Source organism: Hemitrygon akajei, chromosome 9 (genome assembly GCF_048418815.1).
Source record: "Hemitrygon akajei chromosome 9, sHemAka1.3, whole genome shotgun sequence".
Classification (NCBI taxonomy): Eukaryota; Metazoa; Chordata; class Chondrichthyes; order Myliobatiformes; family Dasyatidae; genus Hemitrygon; species Hemitrygon akajei.
The window spans coordinates 113571365-113591723 of record NC_133132.1 but is presented as its reverse complement, the minus strand read 5'-3'; the positions used below and the strand labels follow the sequence as shown (position 1 = coordinate 113591723).

The 20359-nt window shown below is 38.6% G+C and overlaps 1 protein-coding gene across 1 annotated transcript in view; it reads right to left on the bottom strand.

Moving 5' to 3' along the window:
* Positions 1 to 20359, bottom strand: part of sntg2 (syntrophin, gamma 2) — a 290541-nt gene that overhangs the window by 58506 nt on the left and 211676 nt on the right. Inside the window, exons 11-12 of the mRNA XM_073055362.1 lie at positions 4902 to 5031; positions 994 to 1032 (exon numbers count right to left, since the gene is read on the bottom strand). Coding sequence (XP_072911463.1) covers positions 994 to 1032; positions 4902 to 5031 — 169 coding nt within the window. The remainder of the gene's footprint in view (positions 1 to 993; positions 1033 to 4901; positions 5032 to 20359) is intronic.

Genomic DNA, 20359 nt, shown 5'->3' with positions numbered 1-20359 from the left:
CAATGATCCAAATGAGGGAGCTCATTCCAGATATGAACTGCTGCTCACTGTGTTGAAAAAAACTCTTGCTACTCGCATCCCCTGTAAAGCTAGCTCCTTTTGCCTACCTTAAAACTATACTCTCTTGATTTTGATACCCCTACCACAGTGAAATAAAAGATTTTGACTATCTATCCTATTTACAGTGTATATGTTGATGAGAAATTCAGTCAGATCCTTCATAGACAAGGCACAGAAAGACATGGTGTTAATGTTGGAAAATTGTTAAAGGTCAGCACAGAGATGGTGGCCTTCCCCTCTTTGTCTCCCAGCTGGTCCATTTACCTATAATCTCCTCATCTTGTTCAATGCATCATTTATCAGTTCCGTCCCAACCCTTCCTCATACTTCTAAATGCTGACTATCTTTCCTCTTCCCTCTCAGTGCTTTCACATGGTCTCAATCTGAAATGTCAGCTTGCACTTTTTACATCTGCATATGCTATCTCACCCATTAAGTTCTTCCAGCATTCTGCATTTTCTTTGTTTTTTAATTCTAGTAAAGCGGATACATATACAAAATTAATATATCAAAGGAAAAGCTTCAAGAGCAAAGCTGCTCCTTTTGCTGCACATAAACAGAATTTTGAATGTTGTTGTTAATACCTTTTTGATTATGGAATTGCAAGAACAGGTAATTGGAAAAATCCTGATATAAAGATAGCTGTGGAGTTCAAGTAGGAAGTTGCAGAAGGCCATACTTTAGATTAGAGTTTGTAGCTTTCTGAGATGTGAGATTAAATGGAGAACGCCAAGGCAATATTTACCATTTGACAACCAACTCTGGAGAAGGTAATTGCCGACTTTTCTGGGAGTGTACAGAAATAGTTCAACTATAAAGCAACTTTCTGCTTTATACTCATGTCTTTAACTGCATTATTAATTCTTTCTTTGTCTAATATTTGATAAGACAATTTAAATTAATGTATATTCTTCACATAAAAAGGTATCCTACCTGGTCACTTGGAGAACAGCATTTATTCACCATTTTTATCTGTACAATTAAAAATAAAGTTTAATTAGAAGTACTTGTCCATTCTTATTTCTCTAGCATTCTTAATTCTCTATACTTTGAATTTTTGTTCTAAATTTGTAAGCCTTGAACTTGTCATTGTAATCATACTGGTAAAAAAACATACATATTTTTAAAGTTATTTATAATGTTTAAACCCTAACTAAATAAAGTGACTAAGCCTGCTTAATGCCTCAGATAGTTTCAAGATACCTTCCAATCAACTGTTTTCATATAGGAAAAACAAAAGCCATTTTGATCACACCAGGTGTTCTCAGACAATGTGGCAATGACCAGGTAACCTGTTCAGTTATTTAAGAGTTTTTAAAAATTGTCCAGGACCACTGGATAGCTTCCCACTCTCCTTTACCCTGAGTATGCAGAAAGGGCTTTGATTCAGCTTCTCAGCTGAGAGACAGCATTGCAACCCTGCAGAACATATTTGTTATTTTATGTTAAAGTTGTTGGAATGGGGAAGGAAACACGAATGTCAGACTTTGAGAATTCTACCTGTGACCAATACACAAGCTGAAATATGATCAAAAGCAAATGAAGCATTAGTGCCAGCACTAATACTTTTGCCTTGATTTGAAACAGCTGCCTTCATTTATTTTTAGTAAGATTGGACATGACTGCTCTGTCTACCTCAGGATGCAAAAAATATCACAGCAATTCCTCAGTAGGTAAAATAAATAAAATATATATTTCTTTTAAGTTCACAACAACTTTATAACTGATGATCATTAAGCAATGGTTGTTTTTACTAGGGATCTTCCACAAGATGCAGAAGGTTAATAGTCAGTTATATCAAGCTATTAGAAATGCAAGCACAGTCTTGCCCTTTAATATTAAAGTGTTCGAGTGGAAGAAGAAGGCAATCTTGCTCCCATGCGCTGAGACTTTAGCATACTGTGTGCAGTTTTGATCTTCATATCTGAAGAAAGGTACACTTGCCTTAAAAGATCTGAAGCTTTGATGCCCAAGGCTAAATCTAAGGATGACTTTGAGGATAGAGTAAGATTGTCTTATCCATAGTGGAGTTTAGAATATAGGGAGATTTCATTGAATTATATAGGTTTCTGGAAGGGATTGACAAGACAGTGACTGAAAAATTGTTTCTTTCCAGTGTGGAGAAGCTAAATCAAGGAGACAAAGTCTCTGTACAAAAGCTTGAAGTTTTTAGGTAAAGGAGCCTAAAAGAGAAGCACAGGTGTAAAATAAAAGGGGAAAATTTTAGTGGGAACCTGAAAGTCAATTTTAGCACTATTTTAGTGGGTAGTGAGTATGCAGAATGAGTTGAATGAGTTATCAGAGGAAGTGATAAAAGTACATTATTTACGATTACAACATTTAAAAGAAACATTAAGACAGAGACATAGAAAGAAAATGCTTAAGGGCCAAATGCAGACAAATGGACTAGCTCAGATAGGTAATTTCACTGCATGAATGAGTTTGGCCAAACTATATAATGTTTGGAATTTATGACTCTAGTTGCAAACCTCTGTAATTTTCCAACTGAGTTGTGTGGATTCTTACTCAAAATATACTTATAATATTCCTTTGGGCAAACAAAATATCCAAGTAAAGAAAATAAAACTTTTAGGAAATTAAGAGAAGGCAAAGCAAAGGTATGATCTGTTAAACTGATAGATTTGATAAAAGGTAAACCACAAACAGGTAAAAAGAGAATTCCTTAAGCTTTGGATGCTATGAATGACAGTTGTATATTTTTTTCCACTGATGACTTCTCCAAAAAAGTTTGTGCAATGCCCTTCAGGCACACATCATTTAAAAAAAAAATCAATATTTATTGCATAATTTTCAGTGACCAAAGTTGTTTTGGAGGATTAATGATATCAATGTTAATAATTGATATTTTTTAAATTTTGGAAGACCCATTTTCCTGAGGAATGTCGATTAGTTTAGAACATTTGGCAGATAGATAGGTAGATATTTTATTGATCCCAAAGGAAATTAAAGTGTCAGAAATTACAAATGCACAAAAATGCAAATATTAGAAGAGAAGTAAGAAAAATTAGAAAATAAGTTACCTCAAACAATCGAACAGGAGGGTGTCATCCAGGGGTGGGGGAGCATAGGGGGTGATGTGGTATACATGCATTTTATCCCTGCATTTGACTTGAGCAGATTGATCAAAAATTTATAATCAGAATGATCCCAGCGAAAATTTACTTGTCAAAAAGCAAAGGGTTATAATGGTCAGGTACTTTGCAAATGGAGAGTTGGATAACTCTCCAGTTGTCAGTACTAAGTGCTGAGTACTAAGTCCATTTTTTGTACAATAAATGTGTATATGACTTCAAAGTTGCTGATGATACAATAGTGGCACTATGTTTGATGGTGAGAAACAAAGTTCTTGGCTTAAGGGAGAACAAAAATAGGTGCTTGATAGATGGGGTGGACTGTAGGTCAATGTGCCTGTTTCTGCTTTATATCTCACTCTGACTCCACAAGACTAGTATCTACAGAAGGTGTGCCTCAGGAAAGAAATATCTATCATCAAAGTTCCTCACATCTGGCTCGTGCTATCCTTTTGCAGCTGTCATCAGGCAGGGGTACAGAAACCTGAAGTTCCATGCCATCAGATTCAAGATTAATTACTTTCCTTCAACCATTTGTTAAACAACATCTTGATCACTTGCATTAAAATGGGCTTTGTTATTTTTTGTTTTAATTTTGCTCTTTTTTCAAAAAAATCTGATCAATTTATATTTTCTTGTGAATTGTGTTTATATGATGCTATCTGCCTAAGATGCTGCTGTCGGTAAATTTTTTCATTGAACCTGTTCATACATCCATCTATGCACATGACAATAAAGCCAACTTTGACTTTCACTCTGTGGTCCTCTGAGATGGGCTGTTTAGGTGGACACAAAATTATTAAATGTAACTGAGTCCAAAAATTCTATTTTCAGAGAGAGCAAATAAGGCAAGGGAATATAAAGATACATAGTGAAGTGAGACATTGTACACTTGCATGTTTCAGCATCACTGAAATAGCAGGGCAGGTTGATAAAATAATTAAGAAGGCAAATGGCACTTTTTGACAGACTTATGGAATGAAAGACTAGGGGAGCATACTATTCCATCTTTATTAAATGACAGCTGGAGTACAGTTCTGCGCAACAAACTACAATGAAGAATATCTTAGAACTAATAGGGTGCAGAAAATATCAATGAGGATGTTGCTTGGAATGGAGAAGTACAGTTGTGAGCAAAGAGCCTCCAGGCTAAGGTTGTTTCATCTGAAACGAAGGAGACTGAGGGACATTTAAATGAAGTGCACAAGAGTAAAAAGACCTTCTTTCTTTCAGAGAAGAGTTGGTAACCAGCAGTCATAGATTTGTTAATTGATAGAAGGGTTAGAAATTATTTTATTCTCCAACGGGCAAGGGTTTGGAACTTGCAGCCTGAGGGGATAGATGCAGAACTCCTTCTAATAATACAACCAGATGAGCATTTGAAGAGCCATAAAATACATGGATCAAAGATTTAGGAAATGGCACTAAAGTGAATATATTTTTGTTCAGTATGGACACAATAGACTTAATGGTTTGAATCTTGGCTATAAACACCTATCACTCTTTGCTTTCATATGGATCTGTACTTGAAATAATGGAAATTAATACAGTTCAATCTACACCATGGCTCAAAAGCAAAATCTCTTAAAATCATCAGGGACTCAGTGAAAATTTAGAAGTGGAAAACTTCAAAACCAATTTATTATCAGCAAAATATTAAGATAATTTTAACATTTTTCATATTCTGGGTCATACTTTGACATTGTTATTTCAATGAGGAAAAGGTCCTGTTTTCCACTACAAACCTACATTTTGCAGGGTAAGATCACTGATGTTGGTTAATATTGCTCGTAACCAGTCAGCACTCTCTTGAGCAGTGTAGAACTGGAAGATCCCAGAGCTTACTCCATCCAGTGCCACAACTTCAAAAGTGTTAGGCCTAAAGAAAGAAGAGGGAAATATCTAAGGTATTCATCAAATCAGTCTCAAATATATAAGGCAGCACCTTACTAAACCTTATTCTCTCTCAGAATCCTGCATTTTTTTCAGGCTAAGTTCATAATAATGATTGCAAAGAAGCTGGCAACTTAATCAGTATATCAATATTATGTTTAAATGATATATCCCAGAATGACAACACCCAAAATACCGTACATAAAATACCTGTCAATATAAGAAACAAAAAGCCAAAAAACAGTGAACATGTTGGTGAAGGGTTAATTCCAGACTTGCTGCCTTGTGGGCCTTGGGCTTTTTCCTCCTGTAGTTGATAATCAGCTCTTTGGTTTTGCTGATGTTGAGTGATAGGTTGTAGTTCAGGCACCACTTAACCATTTCTCAGTGGTATTCTATATTCCACATTCTACCTTGCCAACTGGTAGAGTTAGCAGGAAATCCTTGATTTTTTTTATCCTTCCACCATATTCCCAATTTAAGGTATTTCTTTTATCTCTACTTCTGACACTACTTCAGGCAACTTAGGAAATGCACAATCGAGTTTACCTACCTAATAATCCATAATTTCACCTACATACACTAAAATGGAAGAGTAAATCCTAAAACTCATTACACACCATGAGCAAATTAGTAGACCAGATTTTGCATACGGTATGCTCCTTTGAAAGAAACTATGGAATACAAGCCAGAAGAAGCAAAGATAAGGATGGATGATGGATTCAGACCTGATAAATATTGTAATTATGGTGTATTTATTTGTGAAAAACAAAGATCACATTCTAACATAATGGCTGGTACTTGTGGAATATGAAAACAACTGGTAAGAAAGAATTTGCAGTTTCATTTGTATGAAATACCTTTCATGTGCTCTAGAGATTCCCAATGATCCTCAAAACCAAAATAAAATTAAATTGCAATTGAATATGTATAGTGGTTAATTTACAAATGATTCCAGTACCTCACCATCTCCCACCTCCTCAACCTCACCAAAGACTAGTTAATATGTTTAAGTTCAAAGCTCAAAGTTCAAACTACAATTATCATCAAAGTATCATCAACCCTGAGATTTGTCTTCTTGCAGCCACAAAACAAAGAAGCTTCAAAATAAACCATTTAAAAAAAGACATGATATTGGCTGTAAAAAAAATGCAACTGATGATCTCCCCGGCTCCTCTTTGAAGAGCGGACATCTCATGAGGGAAGACTGGAACAACATACATCCCTTTAGAAATGCATTGAAAGATCAAGTAAGATTACATTCAGCACAGTAGCAAAGTTGACACTGTTAATCAGGACTGAATGTGCACATCTTAGATACTCTTGGGTGGATAAGGCATTACATTCAGGATTTTTCATCTCATGTTCTTGATAACTATTGCTTATTTATTTATTATTATCAGTTTTTTTTGTATTTTCACAGTTTGTTGCCTTTTGCACACAGGTTGTACATCCTGTTGGTGCAGTCTTTCATTGATTTTATTATGGTTATTGAGTTTATTGAGTATACCTGTAAGAAAATGAATAGTGACATATATGAACTTTGATAATAAATTTACTTTGAACTCTTAAGAATATAATGATGTCTAGAACCACATTCTGAATGAAATTAAATGAATGAAATTAATTTATTTTGGTTAGCACAAACATAACAAAATTCTCCTGGTGAAACCTGAATTAGCATCAAGATATGCTAATTATTGATTGCTCTGTCACCAACATCTTCCATTGCTTTTATTGAGTAGACTTGCTGGTAATTGATCAGATTGGATATGTTCTGCTTTTTGTGAACAAGGCTTATCTGGAAATGTTTCATATTGTTAAGTAGATACCAGTATTGTAAGTGTATCAGTGCAGCTGGTTCTGGAGCTTTGCAGCTTGTCTTGCATGTTGTATATCTGTGATATTATTTTGTCCCTAAACCTATTTGTGTCAAGTAGTGCTCGTTGTTTCTTTATTATCTGATGTGAACCAAATTGAGGAGTGGCTTAGGTGCATCATGGGATATCAAGGGGAAGCATGGCTGTACCATCCACTCAGCTTTCCTCTGTTTCTGCTATGCAAGGTTTATTGTTGAAATGTTCTCTTTGGCTTTGAGAGGAAGCCTTCAACTGGATCTATTCATATTGCTGCAGAAAAGAGGTCAATTTCTGGTGAGTGATGGTTCAAATATTTCAGTCTTACTTTTGGGATTTGCGTACTGGGCTCCACCTTTGTAAACCCAGTGTTGCTCTTGGAGTTATTTTGTTAGCTGGGTAACATTCATAACTAGCTGGAGATTTTATTGCTTGTTTTAATATTACTTAGTGATACAGTGCAGAACAGGCTGGCCCTTCTGGTGCAATGAGCTGCACTGTCCAGCAACCCACCTATTTAACAATAACCTAATCACAGGACAATCACCAATAACCAATTAACTTACTAACCAGAACATCTTTGGACTGTGGGAGAAAAGCAGAGTCCCCTTAAGAAACCAACGTGTTCATGGGGAGAGCATACAAACTCCTTACAGATGACGATGGAATTGAGTTCCCAACTCAGATACGCTGAGGTGTAATGGCATCACGCTAACCATTATGCTACTGTGGCGCACTTGGTTATGGAATAACGTGGTTTCTTGATTTGTCCTGTTCTGCCAAATTGCCAGTTCACTTCATAGATAGATCTGTGTTACTTGTATCATGCCATGTGCACTCATTAAACCAAGCAGAGTAAGTGATATGTTGGGCTATGTGGCTGTACATTGTGGTGGAAGATAAACAGAATCATAAGTCATAGAGCAGAACAGGCCCTTTGGCTCATCTAGTCCATGCCAAACTATTATTCTGCCTAGTCCCTGCACTCAGACCAGAGCCCTCCATACCTCTTCCATCCATGTAGTTATCCAAACTTCTCTTAATGTTCAAATGGAACTTCCATTCACCACTTCACCCACTGAGGAAAGAAGGTCCTCCTCATGTTCCCCTTAAACATTTCACCTTTCACCATGACCTCCAGTTCTAGTCTCATCCAACCTAATTGGGAAAAAAATTGCATGCATTTATCCTATCTATATCTCTCATAACTCTATCAAATCTACCTTCATCCTACAATGCTTTTGGGAATGAAGTCCTAACCTATTCAACTTTTCCATATAACTCAGGTCCTCAAGATCCAGCAATATCCTTGTAAATTTTCCCTGTATTCTTTCAATCTTATTGATACCTTCCAAATAGGTAACTGACCAGAACTACTCACAATACTTCAAAACTGCTGATGATGGGCCGCGCTCCTCTTTCAAGCTGCCAGATCAATTCTATGTCTATCTCATTTCATTGTTACGTCACATAATTAGGGCCTATTGAAGAGCCTACTTAACTGGTGGTGTGATGAAGCCTGAATAATTTTGACTAGGTAATGCATACCTTGTCTAGACAAACTGGTAAAATGGTTAAGGAAATGGCAAATGGTATTTAACTTTAAAAAGTCTGAAGTGCAGCATTTCAGGAATTTGAACTGGGGCAGGACATACGCAATGGATGGCAGAGCTCTGGGGAGTGTCATTGAACTGAGGTACAGGACTCTGATCCTCAAGCACCTGAATGACTTGGGCATTCAGAGATATGGTACTAATGTGGGTAAGTTGGTTTAGTCTAGATACCACAATGTTCTGCATTATTGTGGTGAGCCAAAGGGCTTGTTTCTATGCTGTAGAACTCCCTGACTATACAATATAATGGATGGTGTCCTCTGTATGAAGATGAGTAGTGTTTTCATGTCGACCATATAGTCGGCCTTTCTACCAGTGCTGTCATGCATAGCCGCAGCTGAAGCAAGTAGTTTGAGGATAAGGTCAAGGTTTATCCTTTATGCTGGTTAATCTATCAAAGCCCATTGGCTTAGTCTGGGGCTCAGACTGTGCTGGGCCCAGTGAGTTGTTTGTGGTGAAGAGGATTGCATTCAATATCCAGAGTTCATTCCAAGTTCTTCTTTCATGTAGGTCTTTCTTAAATATTCTTCCACATATTATACTGACTCTGGTTGAATGAGGATCATAAGTGAAGGAAAGCTGAGTTTGAGGTGGTAAAGTTTGATGTGTATGTTTATGAGGGTTCTGCCTGATTATTTGCAAAGCGAACACAATTTTTGATTTTTTTTTTTAACATTTCATAATTAAACTCATTTCAGTAACATTTGCATTTAAATCTACTGTCCAGGAGACAGTAAAATCAACAGATTTCAGCTCTTAACTATCAAACAATAGTCCCTATTAAATGCTGGTGAAGGCAATTGAGTTTGGTATTAGGCTGCCAATCATCACTAGCTCGAATTATAAAGCAGAGTTTATGCTAACAAAAAGCACACTGAGCTTTAATCCACGTCTTTGGGAAGTATAGATAGGAAAAATTGTCATTGTGAAGAAAAATGGAATGAATTAGGTACTTAAAGGTAGACTTATTAAATTTAATTATTGAGCATGAAGGGTTTGCAACAAAGTATAAAGGCAAGATAAATGGATGCCTATGTAAGATGATATTAATATTAAAAATCATTAGCTTTGAGAAGATCTGAAATTATTAGGTGTGTAGATGAAAGGGGACTTGACAGCCAACTTGACAAGTAAACGTGACAGTACTAACAAAAGTAACAAAGGATTTGAAAAGCAGTTATCTCACCAAAGGAGTGAATCTACTCTCAAAATGAATATAGATGCAAAAGTAATTTTCTGTAACTGAAACACAATTCCTTAAAACCAGTCTTGCAGAAAGCACAACTTGGAATATCAAAATATAATAGCCAAAGTAATCTTTTCAATTAAAAGACATTCACATTTATATCAGGAGTTACAGCAATCCATCATTACATTTTTTGAAAAAATATGCATTTATGCACTTAATCATAAAATGAGCCTTTGGTATGCAGCCAGTCTAAGATTAATGTTAGTGCAAGTATAGTACTTAAATAAAACACCATCCTCTTTGGAAGTGAGGGAGGAGGAGAAGCATGCACAATGGTTTTAATGACCATGCTCCAGGCAGATGTAACTCGTCAGTCATGGTTGGCAGTTTATCTTTGAGAAAGAAAACTGATCTCAAACCTCCACAGGCTCGCAGCTATACCCACTCATGCATAAGGCTTCAGGAGTAAACCCTGCGGAAAAATTTAGAGCTGGAGTTCCTAAGGCCATCTCACGTTGAGTTCAGCACAGACTGACAACTCCTGCAATGCCGCTGGTGCCGAACTGTATCAATCTCTGCCGTTATTTTGGATTCATCAGCTGTGTGGAGAGGTGATGCTTGCTGCATGGTCAACAGCTTGATCTCCATTTATGTATTGCCCTGGCTTGCATATTAACTATCAGCCCTGCATCAACAACATAGACTGCTTGGATGCAATATCCATGGTCAACCCCCACCAACAGAGGGCTTTAACTATAAACAGTGAGTTTTACTAAAAGCGACCTCTGATAAAGGAAAGTGAATATTTCTGGCACTGCTTGTTTCTGGTAGTAGTTATCCTTATCTTGCGTTATGCTTGACCACAATCAGTGCTATCTTATTTTCCAGGACAACTATTTCTAGGAAAGGTCTGAATGCAAAGAAACTTAGAGATGGGATGTGAGTCAATGTTTGACTCAATTTCGCTGATTAAAGAATCCATTATTTGCCAATTGAAGCATTGAGGAAGATTGAGACTTTGAAGCAAACATAGAAAGTAAGCAAAAGTTCAGTGCCGACTGTCAGCCTTTTGATTGCTGCCCAAGAAAGTGTCTGTGAGTGGTCTATTGCCATGTGGCTTGCTGTGGCAGGTGGGTAGGCCTGTCACATGGTGTCCCTCACCTTTGATGTCAGTGATATCAGAGGATGTTATTATGGTTCTGCGTTTATGAATTGGGTGATTATGTTTATGGACTGTGGATTTTTTCAGATTTATAGTTTTTATATTCTGTGTTTTTTCACCCATTCCTTTTCCGTTTTGTTGTGTGAGAAAGGGGTTTTGAAGGATGATGTTCTGGTTGCATTTTATGCTGGGGCAGGGCGGTTTGGGGCTGTTGATAGTCTAGTTGCATTTTGTGTGGGGGAGGGGGTTTGGGGTTTGATGATCGGGATGCCATTCTATTTTAGTGTGGGGGGTGGGTTTGATGTTCCTCTCTGAACATCATGTTCTTGCATGTTCTTTCTTTGTTTTGTGACTATCTGGACAAGGTGAATCTCAGAGTTGTAAATGGATACATTGACAATAAATGAACCTTTGAACCTCTGAATATTTAAGGTTTTTGTAAATTTAAGCACTTTGATATACTTTTAAAACAAAATGTAGCACTTATTTGGCCTTTGGTGGTGCTTCTCATATCTTTAACCTTGCACAGATTGGTTGAAAACATGAGGATATTTGTAAAGAAGGGTAGGGCAAGTGACAGCTTGGGCCAAGAGAAAAATTCACTCTCTTCTATGGTGTGTAATATATCTATCAATTCACTCTGCCATTTCCTGTGCAATATATCCATCTCGACAATTTCAAATTTACCTCTTCTCTTCAAGGATATGACCAGATACAGTTGAAGGCTTCCTCTAAAAGCCAAAGAGAACATTTCAACAATAAACCTTCCACAGCAGGAACAGAGATTGGAAAACCTCCACTCTTGGATGAGTCAGTATTTCAATTCTCCAGAAATTATAGTTGGTAGGCAGGTTTATTAAATGGAATTCTCTGATCTGTGCCTTTACTGTATGATGTGTTGCATGAAGAAACTTACTGCTGATGCCTCACCTGCATTTGTAGCAAATTAAAACCCATTTACAATCAATAGGATCATAATACACAGTGTACTAGGAGAAATCTACCAGCCCCACTTTGACAGAGTTTCCAAGAAAAATCAATATTTCATGTAGCCATAATCAAGAGTGTATAGTTCCAGAGAAAAGCACAATATTATCATCACAATATTGGCTCTTATTGTTTAAGACATTTGCATCAAGATTCCATATGGAAACCTTCCCATCAGAGCATTTGGACCAGGCATGAAGGACAATTCAATGTTCTGAGCTTTATATGATTGGACTGTAATTTTTATTGCTCTCCTTCAGTTTTTTGGCATTTTCTTTCTTGTAGCTGACTGGTGGGTGGGTGATCTGTTAGTTCTTTGTAAGTAAGTGGTCGGGGTGGGGAGGTTGGGGGCTTTTGAAGCTACTGTCACTATTCTTTTTTGTGAGTGAGGGGGTTGGGGATTGTTATTGTCATTTTTTTCTGCAGGGAGGGGGTTGGGTCTGCAAATTTTATTTCTTTTTCTTTTCATGTGCGGGGGGGGGCACCAACAACCAAAGCCCAATCTGCCATCTGGAACTACCTGTCCTGAATGCGGGAGAACTTTCAAAGCCAAGGTTGGACTCATAAGCCACTTGAGAGCCCATAAGTAGATCAACAGAGTGATGACCATCATACCATCATCTTTGACCTCGAGGGATAGCCACGATGCGGGAGTGGGGGGGGGGGGGGTTAAAGTTGACGTATGGTCTTTCTGTATTTCAAGGCTTTTTGGAGAAGATAAATACCAGAGTTGTAGTGTACATGCATTTTTTGACAATAAAATGAACCTTTGAACCTTTTGAACCCAAATGGCCCTGTTATGACTTCTGCTGACAAGCTCATCCAGTCCCGCTTGATCTCTACCCCAGTGTATCAATGCCACACTCAAATACAGTTTTGTTCAGCACATCAAAAGATACAGTGAAATGCATTTCTTGGCTGCCAATCAAGGATGTGCTGGCAGGACCACAATCTCTTTGACACACTACCATCAGAAAGGAGGCACTGGAACATCAGGACTAGTATTGCCAGACTGGGTAAAAGCTTTTTCCCTCAGGGTATGAGACTATTGAATACTTTGCAGCCATTGAGGTCTCATCACTAGGACAGCAAGCTGCTTACTGTTTGCTATGTATCATTTACTTGTGCTGCACATTGCATGCACTTTGAATGATATTTTATTAACTTATTTGTGATAATATTTTGTTTTATGTGCTGCATGTGATATATGTTTTGTAGGTGCACCATGGTCCAGAGAAATGGTGTTTTGTTTGGTTGTATATATATACAGTCAGATGACAATATATTTGAAACGTCACCTCACATTTGGCACCAACATACCATGCCCACAACGTTCCACAGGACAACACAAGCAGCAACAAAGAAAAACAAGACAACAACAGCAAAGTAAACCCCTTTCCCATTCACCCACTCAAACTCATCCAAGAACAGGCTGCCTCAAGATCTCCTGTTCTTGTCCCCGAATTTTGACAGTTGCTGACTTTGGGACTCCAACTTCGGACTTTACATCAGGACTCATCAATCATGGTCTGACTTTGGGCCTTGACTCCCAGAATCACAAGGATCTCTGACCCCAGTGATCCGGGTCCTCATGATTCGTTTGCGCTCGCATGTCTCTTTCAGGCCTCTACCATTGGTCTTCAACTTTCAGGCTTCTACGTCTGAATTCACTGTGCATTTGGCTTAGACCTTCAGCTGTGCCCTTGGGACTTTGCCAGGATTGACCTTTGTGCCCATATTTCCAGACATATGAGCCTCAACTTCTGGACTTGCATCGACCTCCAACTGTGGTGACCTGAGAGAGGGTGATCACCGGCCCTCTTGACTCCTGCCCATACCCAGGACTCACCATTCCATATGGACTTTCAACCCATGACTGGCCTCTCACCTGGGAATCGTTGGCCTCCTCACCACCTGTGATTCTGGGATCACTAACATTTAACTGGGGGCACTTTGACCAGAACTTGAACTACTGCCCACACACTTCATTTACTCCCCCGACCTCTAACTCCCCTTTATCGCTGTTCCTAAATCCTAGCCTGGCCTCTCACTCCACTCTCTGTCCTCAAAATCATCCCTCCAAACCTAAAAAAGAAACTGGAGCCATGGCATTGACACACATCTCAGCTTGGTGCCATCTCAATTGGATCTTGATCATCTTGATTCCATGTACATTAGCCACCCACACAGTCACCAAGGATACGTCAAGATTAAAAAGAAAAAGTTTCCAGTGCACCGTTATGACAGGGGCTGAATATTTATCTTTTATCTATGTGTAGGTTGCCAATGGTGTCAATCAGGAAATTGCCCAATTCCCTACAGAATTCTTACTGAAAATCCAAATCAATATATACAGTCAACTTTCTTTAATGAAATTTATCTCTTAGGATTTTGCTGCTCTGTTTAGACAATGCAGTAGGTCACTATTTTCTTTTCATTCTATCTAGATCAAACAGTCAATCTTTATGGTGCAAAATATAACTTTAAAATTCAAAAGAGCACAAATTGTTCTCTTCTGGTTCCTTGTAAAAAGTCTTGGTCACTATGGTATGGCCTTATAAACTAGATGTCAATATAATGGTTTCTCTCTCTCTGTAATCTTTAAAGGGTCTTCTTCATACCATTAGTCAATTTGTGCACTCACCATTACACAAAGGACCTGCTGCTTGATAAGATCTAGAAAAGGACTTGTGCATTTTTGTTCCAACAATAAATCTCACCACATTTTTTAGGCATTGAAGTTAACCTCATCGTACTGCTCTGAACTATTAAATGTGTTATGAAGGATGAACAGCTCTGATGGGCAGAAGGGTGCAGAGCTGCCCATATTCCCCCCGGGAGAATCACAAACCATTACTGTTGCTATGCTGCTCATGTGAGAGAGAGAGAGGGAGAGAGAGGGAGGGAGAGGGAGAGGGAGAGGGAGAGAGAGAGGGAGAGAGAGAGGGAGAGGGAGAGGGAGAGGGAGGGAGAGGGAGGGAGAGGGAGGGAGAGAGAGGGAGAGAGAGGGAGAGAGAGGGAGAGAGAGGGAGAGAGAGGGAGAGAGAGGGAGAGGGGGAGAGAGGGAGAGAGGGAGAGAGGGAGAGAGGGAGAGAGGGAGAGAGAGAGATGAGGAGGAAACATGCCGGAACATCTGCTACTGTTAAGAGAGGGGAGAGAGACTTGTTGATTCACCATATTATGACTTCTGAGAGGGTTATTTATCTTGTACCATTCTGTTCATTAACATTCCTCAGTGGACAGCCGGAGTGAGCTGTTTGATGGACACAGCCATTCAAAGTTGATTGATAGCTGAGACCCTGTGAGTAGGGATAAAAGTCAGGTCTGGATAGACACCCTTCAGACACACCAGGAGACACACTATTGAGCACTGATTGAGTGTTGGAACCCACGGGAAGGTGTGGGGCATCAGAGACCAAACAAGGAGATCGGTCAGTAAAACTCGGTGTTATAGCAGGGCCGGTGGGGACTTGTGTGTGTGTCCACTCATGCCAGGGTGACGAGTTCACCACAGAAGAATGGTCTAGCTGAAGGACAGAGGGGTCATAACTGAATGGCCACAACTACACGACGGATCAAGAACGCAAAGAAAGGTTTGTCTGACTGTAGCTGTTACATCTCGCTTGCTCGCTCTCTCTCCAACGATTACAACACAACAACCAATATCTACCTCAGCACACATGAACTGAACTGAACTTTATATTCTATGACAATTCATTTACCCTTAGACACTGATAGAGCTAGTTTATAATCACTTATTATTATTCCTACACTTTTAGGTTTATTACTGCTAACGTGTGTTATCTATATATTTGCATTATTGGTATTGATTTGCTTATTTTACTAATAAACACTTTTAAATATAGTACCACCAGACTCCAACGGATTCTTCTTTCTCTGCAGGTCAGACACCCAGTTACGGGGTACGTAACAAATGCAACAAACATGGCCTTTCTCATAGCACCCGTTTCAAAAGCAAATCTGTAAAGAACATAAGAATTCGAAGCAACAGAAGGTTATTCAGCTACCATCAAGACTGACCTTCCACTTCCATACCACAGTCTCTGTTCTCCATGTGAAGCCTTTTCTTCTCATTTTTAGTATATGCTTCCTTTGGTAGGAAAATTAGAATGTATTTATTATTCCTGTAATCTCACAAGACCTCTAAAAAAAAATTCATCAAATTGCTTCTACTACTCATATCCTTTGCAAATAAAGGCCAATATACCATTTACCTTTCTAACTGCTTGCTATACCCTGCATGTTAACTCTTAGTGATTCAGAGTATACAAATGGTTCGTGTTGCTACTTTGGCTCTATAATTATCTATATTAGATAAAATATCAATCAGATTTAAGTTTGTATTTAAAATACTTTGGAATTATTTCATTAACATTTATGCCTGGGTCAATCTCTGTATCCACCCATGAGCCTTCAGACAGTTCCTCTAATGGATTCACTGAAAAGATGAAGAATAATTTCCCTACAGGATCCCTCAAATGATTTAGGTCCATGCAGATCCACAGCCATTAATAACAACCTGTCTAGAGGCTAAAAACAGTTCCTAATTCATCCCAGAACCTGTCAGCTATACCCACAGGATACCTATAAATGGCCACTGTTTTAAAAGCATGCAAACTGAATTGTGTGATTACTATTTATAACATACACTATCATTATTTTAATTATAGCCTTTTTGCTCTTGGGATAGAAAGTCATTGTTTTAAAGCTCAATTCAGAACATAACAGTGTAGAACGATGGACCATCAATTGTCAGAGCCATCATTTTTCATATCCTCCCTAAAATGATGTCACTCCCCACCCCAACCACAATCCCTCATCAAATGTCCAAGGTGTCATTTTTATAGAAATACCAAGAATACCGGGAATGATAATGAATGGCATTCACAGAGTACATCACTGAATTCTGTCCAAATTCTTTACCTTCATCAATTTTCTCCTGATTGCTCCCTGTTTTTGAGGGATGGGATCAGTAAGTGCTCATAACCAAATGTCTGCATTAATATATTCTTGACAGCTGGTCTATTTGTTGCACCATTCAGAGACAACGACTCCCTCAATTAATTCTGTCCATCTTTCCACTGCCTCAGAAAAACAGCCACCATAATCAAGGACCCTTTCCACACCTGTCATTCTCTCTCTCTCCCCCACCCCCCATTAGGCAGAGATAAAAAAGCTTGATAGTATGCACCACCAACCTCAAGGACAGATTCTATTGGGTGTAATCAGACTCCTGAATGCAAAGACCACTACAGTACAGAAAACAGACCTTTTGGCCTATATAGCCTGTGTCAAATTATTATTCTGCTTAGTTCTATCAATCTACCCCTGGACCACAGTCCTCCATACCCCTCCCATTCAAGTACCTATCAAATTTCTCTTGAATGTTGAAATTAAACCCATATTCACCACTTCCACTGGCAGCTCATTCCACATTCTCACCATCCTGAGTAAAAAATTTGCTTATCATGTCTCTGTAACTGCAGGACCACTGTATTTCACAAAATGCTGGAGGAACTCAGCAGGGAGGACTACCAAAGGGTCTTGGCCTGAAACCTCAACTGTACCTTTTTCCATTGATGCAGCCTTTCCTGCTGAGTTCCTCCACCATTTTGTGTGTGTTGCTTGGATTCCCACCATCTGTAGATTTTTTCTTGTTAGTGATTAAATTACGATATATTCTGTTTTTCTTTTTAATAGCTCAGTGTAATTATGTAGGCACATTTCTCTGGATGGAATGTAAAACTAAAGCTTTTCACTGTATCTCAGTACATGTGAAACTAATAAACAAATTAATAATACCAGTGGCATTGAAATTCATTTGTGTAGTACATATTTTTGCAATATGGGCTGGATTGTGGAGTGAAATATTTTCTATCATATATTAAATCATTGGATGATGTGCATGAATATGATGGACTTAGGGCATACGCAGTGACTATGTGTACACATGAATCCAATCCTAAGCAGGAGGGAACAGCTTTATTCATGTGAGATTGTAAAACAAATCACCATTGACCACATCTTTATGGGGAAGTCTGTCAGTTCAATTCTGTTAAAGACTATACTTCTAAAAAGGTTTGGTTTGACTTAGCATACCGGTCTTCTCCAACAACCACTACTGGGGTGCTAATCTTGGCACTCTTCACCACAATTATCCTAGGAAAACAGCAGTTCCAGTTTGAGCACCACTACCTTAACAGCCCCAGCTGCAAAGACGGACAAAATAAGTGTGTTTACTGTTAAGTGAAATGACATCAACATTTTGAGAATATTGAACACGCTGATGGTATTCATGAAGTCTTGCTTGACATGTATTGATAAACACTGTTCCCATGTGGTATTGGAACAGACAAGGATAAAATTGGTCCCTAGAGAATCAGAGTGGACAGCTATGTGTAGAGCCAAAAGAGATGGGGGAGATTTTGAACAATTTCTTTTCTTTGGTATTCACTAAGGAGAAGGATATTGAATTGTGTAAGGTAAGGGAAACAAGTAGGGAAGTTATGAAAACTATGACAATTAAAGAGGAGAAAGTACTGGCGCTTTTAAGGAATATAAATGTGGATAAATCTCCAGGTCCTGACAGGATATTCCCTAGGACCTTGAGGATAGTTAATGTAGATATAGCAGGGGCTCTGACAGAAATATTTCAAATGTCATTAGAAACGGGGATGGTGCCGGATGATTGGCGTATTGCTCATGTGGTTCCATTGTTTAAAAAGGGCTCTAAGAGTAAACCTAGAAATTATAGGCCTGTCAGTTTGACGTCAGTGGTGGGTAAATTAATGGAAAGTATTCTTAGAGATAGTCTATATAATTATCTGGATAGACAGGGTCTGATTAGAAACAGTCAGCATGGATTTGTGCGTGGAAGGTCATGTTTGACAAAACTTATTGAATTTTTTGAAGAGGTTATGAGGAAAGTTGATGAGGGTAAAGCAGTGGATGTTGTCTATATGGACTTCAGTAAGGCCTTTCACAAGGTTCTGCATGGAAGATTAGTTAGGAAGGTTCAATTGTTAGGTATTAATATTGAAGTAGTAAAATGGATTCAACAGTGGCTGGATGGGAGATGCCAGAGAGTAGTGGTGGATAACTGTTTGTCAGGTTGGAGGCTGGTGACTAGTGGCGTGCCTCAGGAATCTGTACTGGGTCCAATGTTGTTTGTCATTTACATTAATGACCTGGATGATGGAGTGGTAAATTGGATTAGTAAGTATGCAGATGATACTAAGGTAGGTGGCGTTGTGGATAATGAAGTAGGTTTTCAAAGCTTGCAGAGAGATTTAGGCCAGTTAGAAGAGTGGGCTGAACGATGACAGATGGAATTTAATGCTGGTAAGTGTGACAGACAGACAGACATACATTATTGATCCCGAGGGAAATTGGGTACTACATTTTGGTAGGAATAATCCAAATAGGATATACATGGTAATTGGTAGGGCATTGAAGAATGCAGTAGAACAGAGTGATCTAGGAATAATGGTGCATAGTTCCCTGAAGGTGGAATCTCATGTGGATAGGGTGGTGAAGAAAGCTTTTGGTATGCTGGCCTTTATAAATCAGAGCATTGAGTATAGGAGTTGGGATGTAATGTTAAAATTGTACAAGGCATTGCTAAGGCCGAATTTGGAGTATTGTGTACAGTTCGGGTCACCAAATTATAGGAAAGATATCAACAAAATAGAGAGAGTACAGAGAAGATTTACTAGAATGTTACCTGGGTTTCAGCACCTGGGTTACAGAGAAAGGTTGAACGAGTTAGGTTTTTATTCTTTGGAGCGTAGAAGGTTGAGGGGGGACTTGATAGAGGTATTTAAGATTATGAGGGGGATAGATAGAGTTGATGTGGATAGGCTTTTTCCATTGAGAGTAGGGGAGATTCAAACAAGAGGACATGAGTTGAGAATTAAGGGGCAAAAGTTTAGGGGTAACACGAGGGGGAATTTCTTTACTCAGAGAGTGGTAGCTGTGTGGAACGAGCTTCCAGTAGAAGTGGTAGAGGCAGGTTCGGTATTGTCATTTAAAGTAAAATTGGATAGGTATATGGACAGGAAAGGAATGGAGGGTTATGGGCTGAGTGCGGGCCAGTGGGTCTAGGTGAGAGTAAGTGTTCAGCACAAACTAGAAGGGCCGAGATGGCCTGTTTCCGTGCTGTAATTGTTACATGGTTATATAGTTATATGACAGTTGCTGATTTGCCATACAGCTTAAAACACTAGAATCTGAACTCATTATTATCCAGTGTCAGTATCTCAATAAATCGTGGGTTGATCAAAAGCTCTATCATTGGTCAGCTTACTTCTACTTATGGCCGGTAGGATCAGCGCAGGCAGGATCTGGCTAGAAAATTCAGGATTAAACTTGGTTGTTAATCCTTTATGAAATTGGACTATTAATAGATAGATAGATAGATAGATAGATACTTTATTCATCCCCATGGGGAAATTCAACTTTTTTTCCAATGTCCCATACACTTGTTG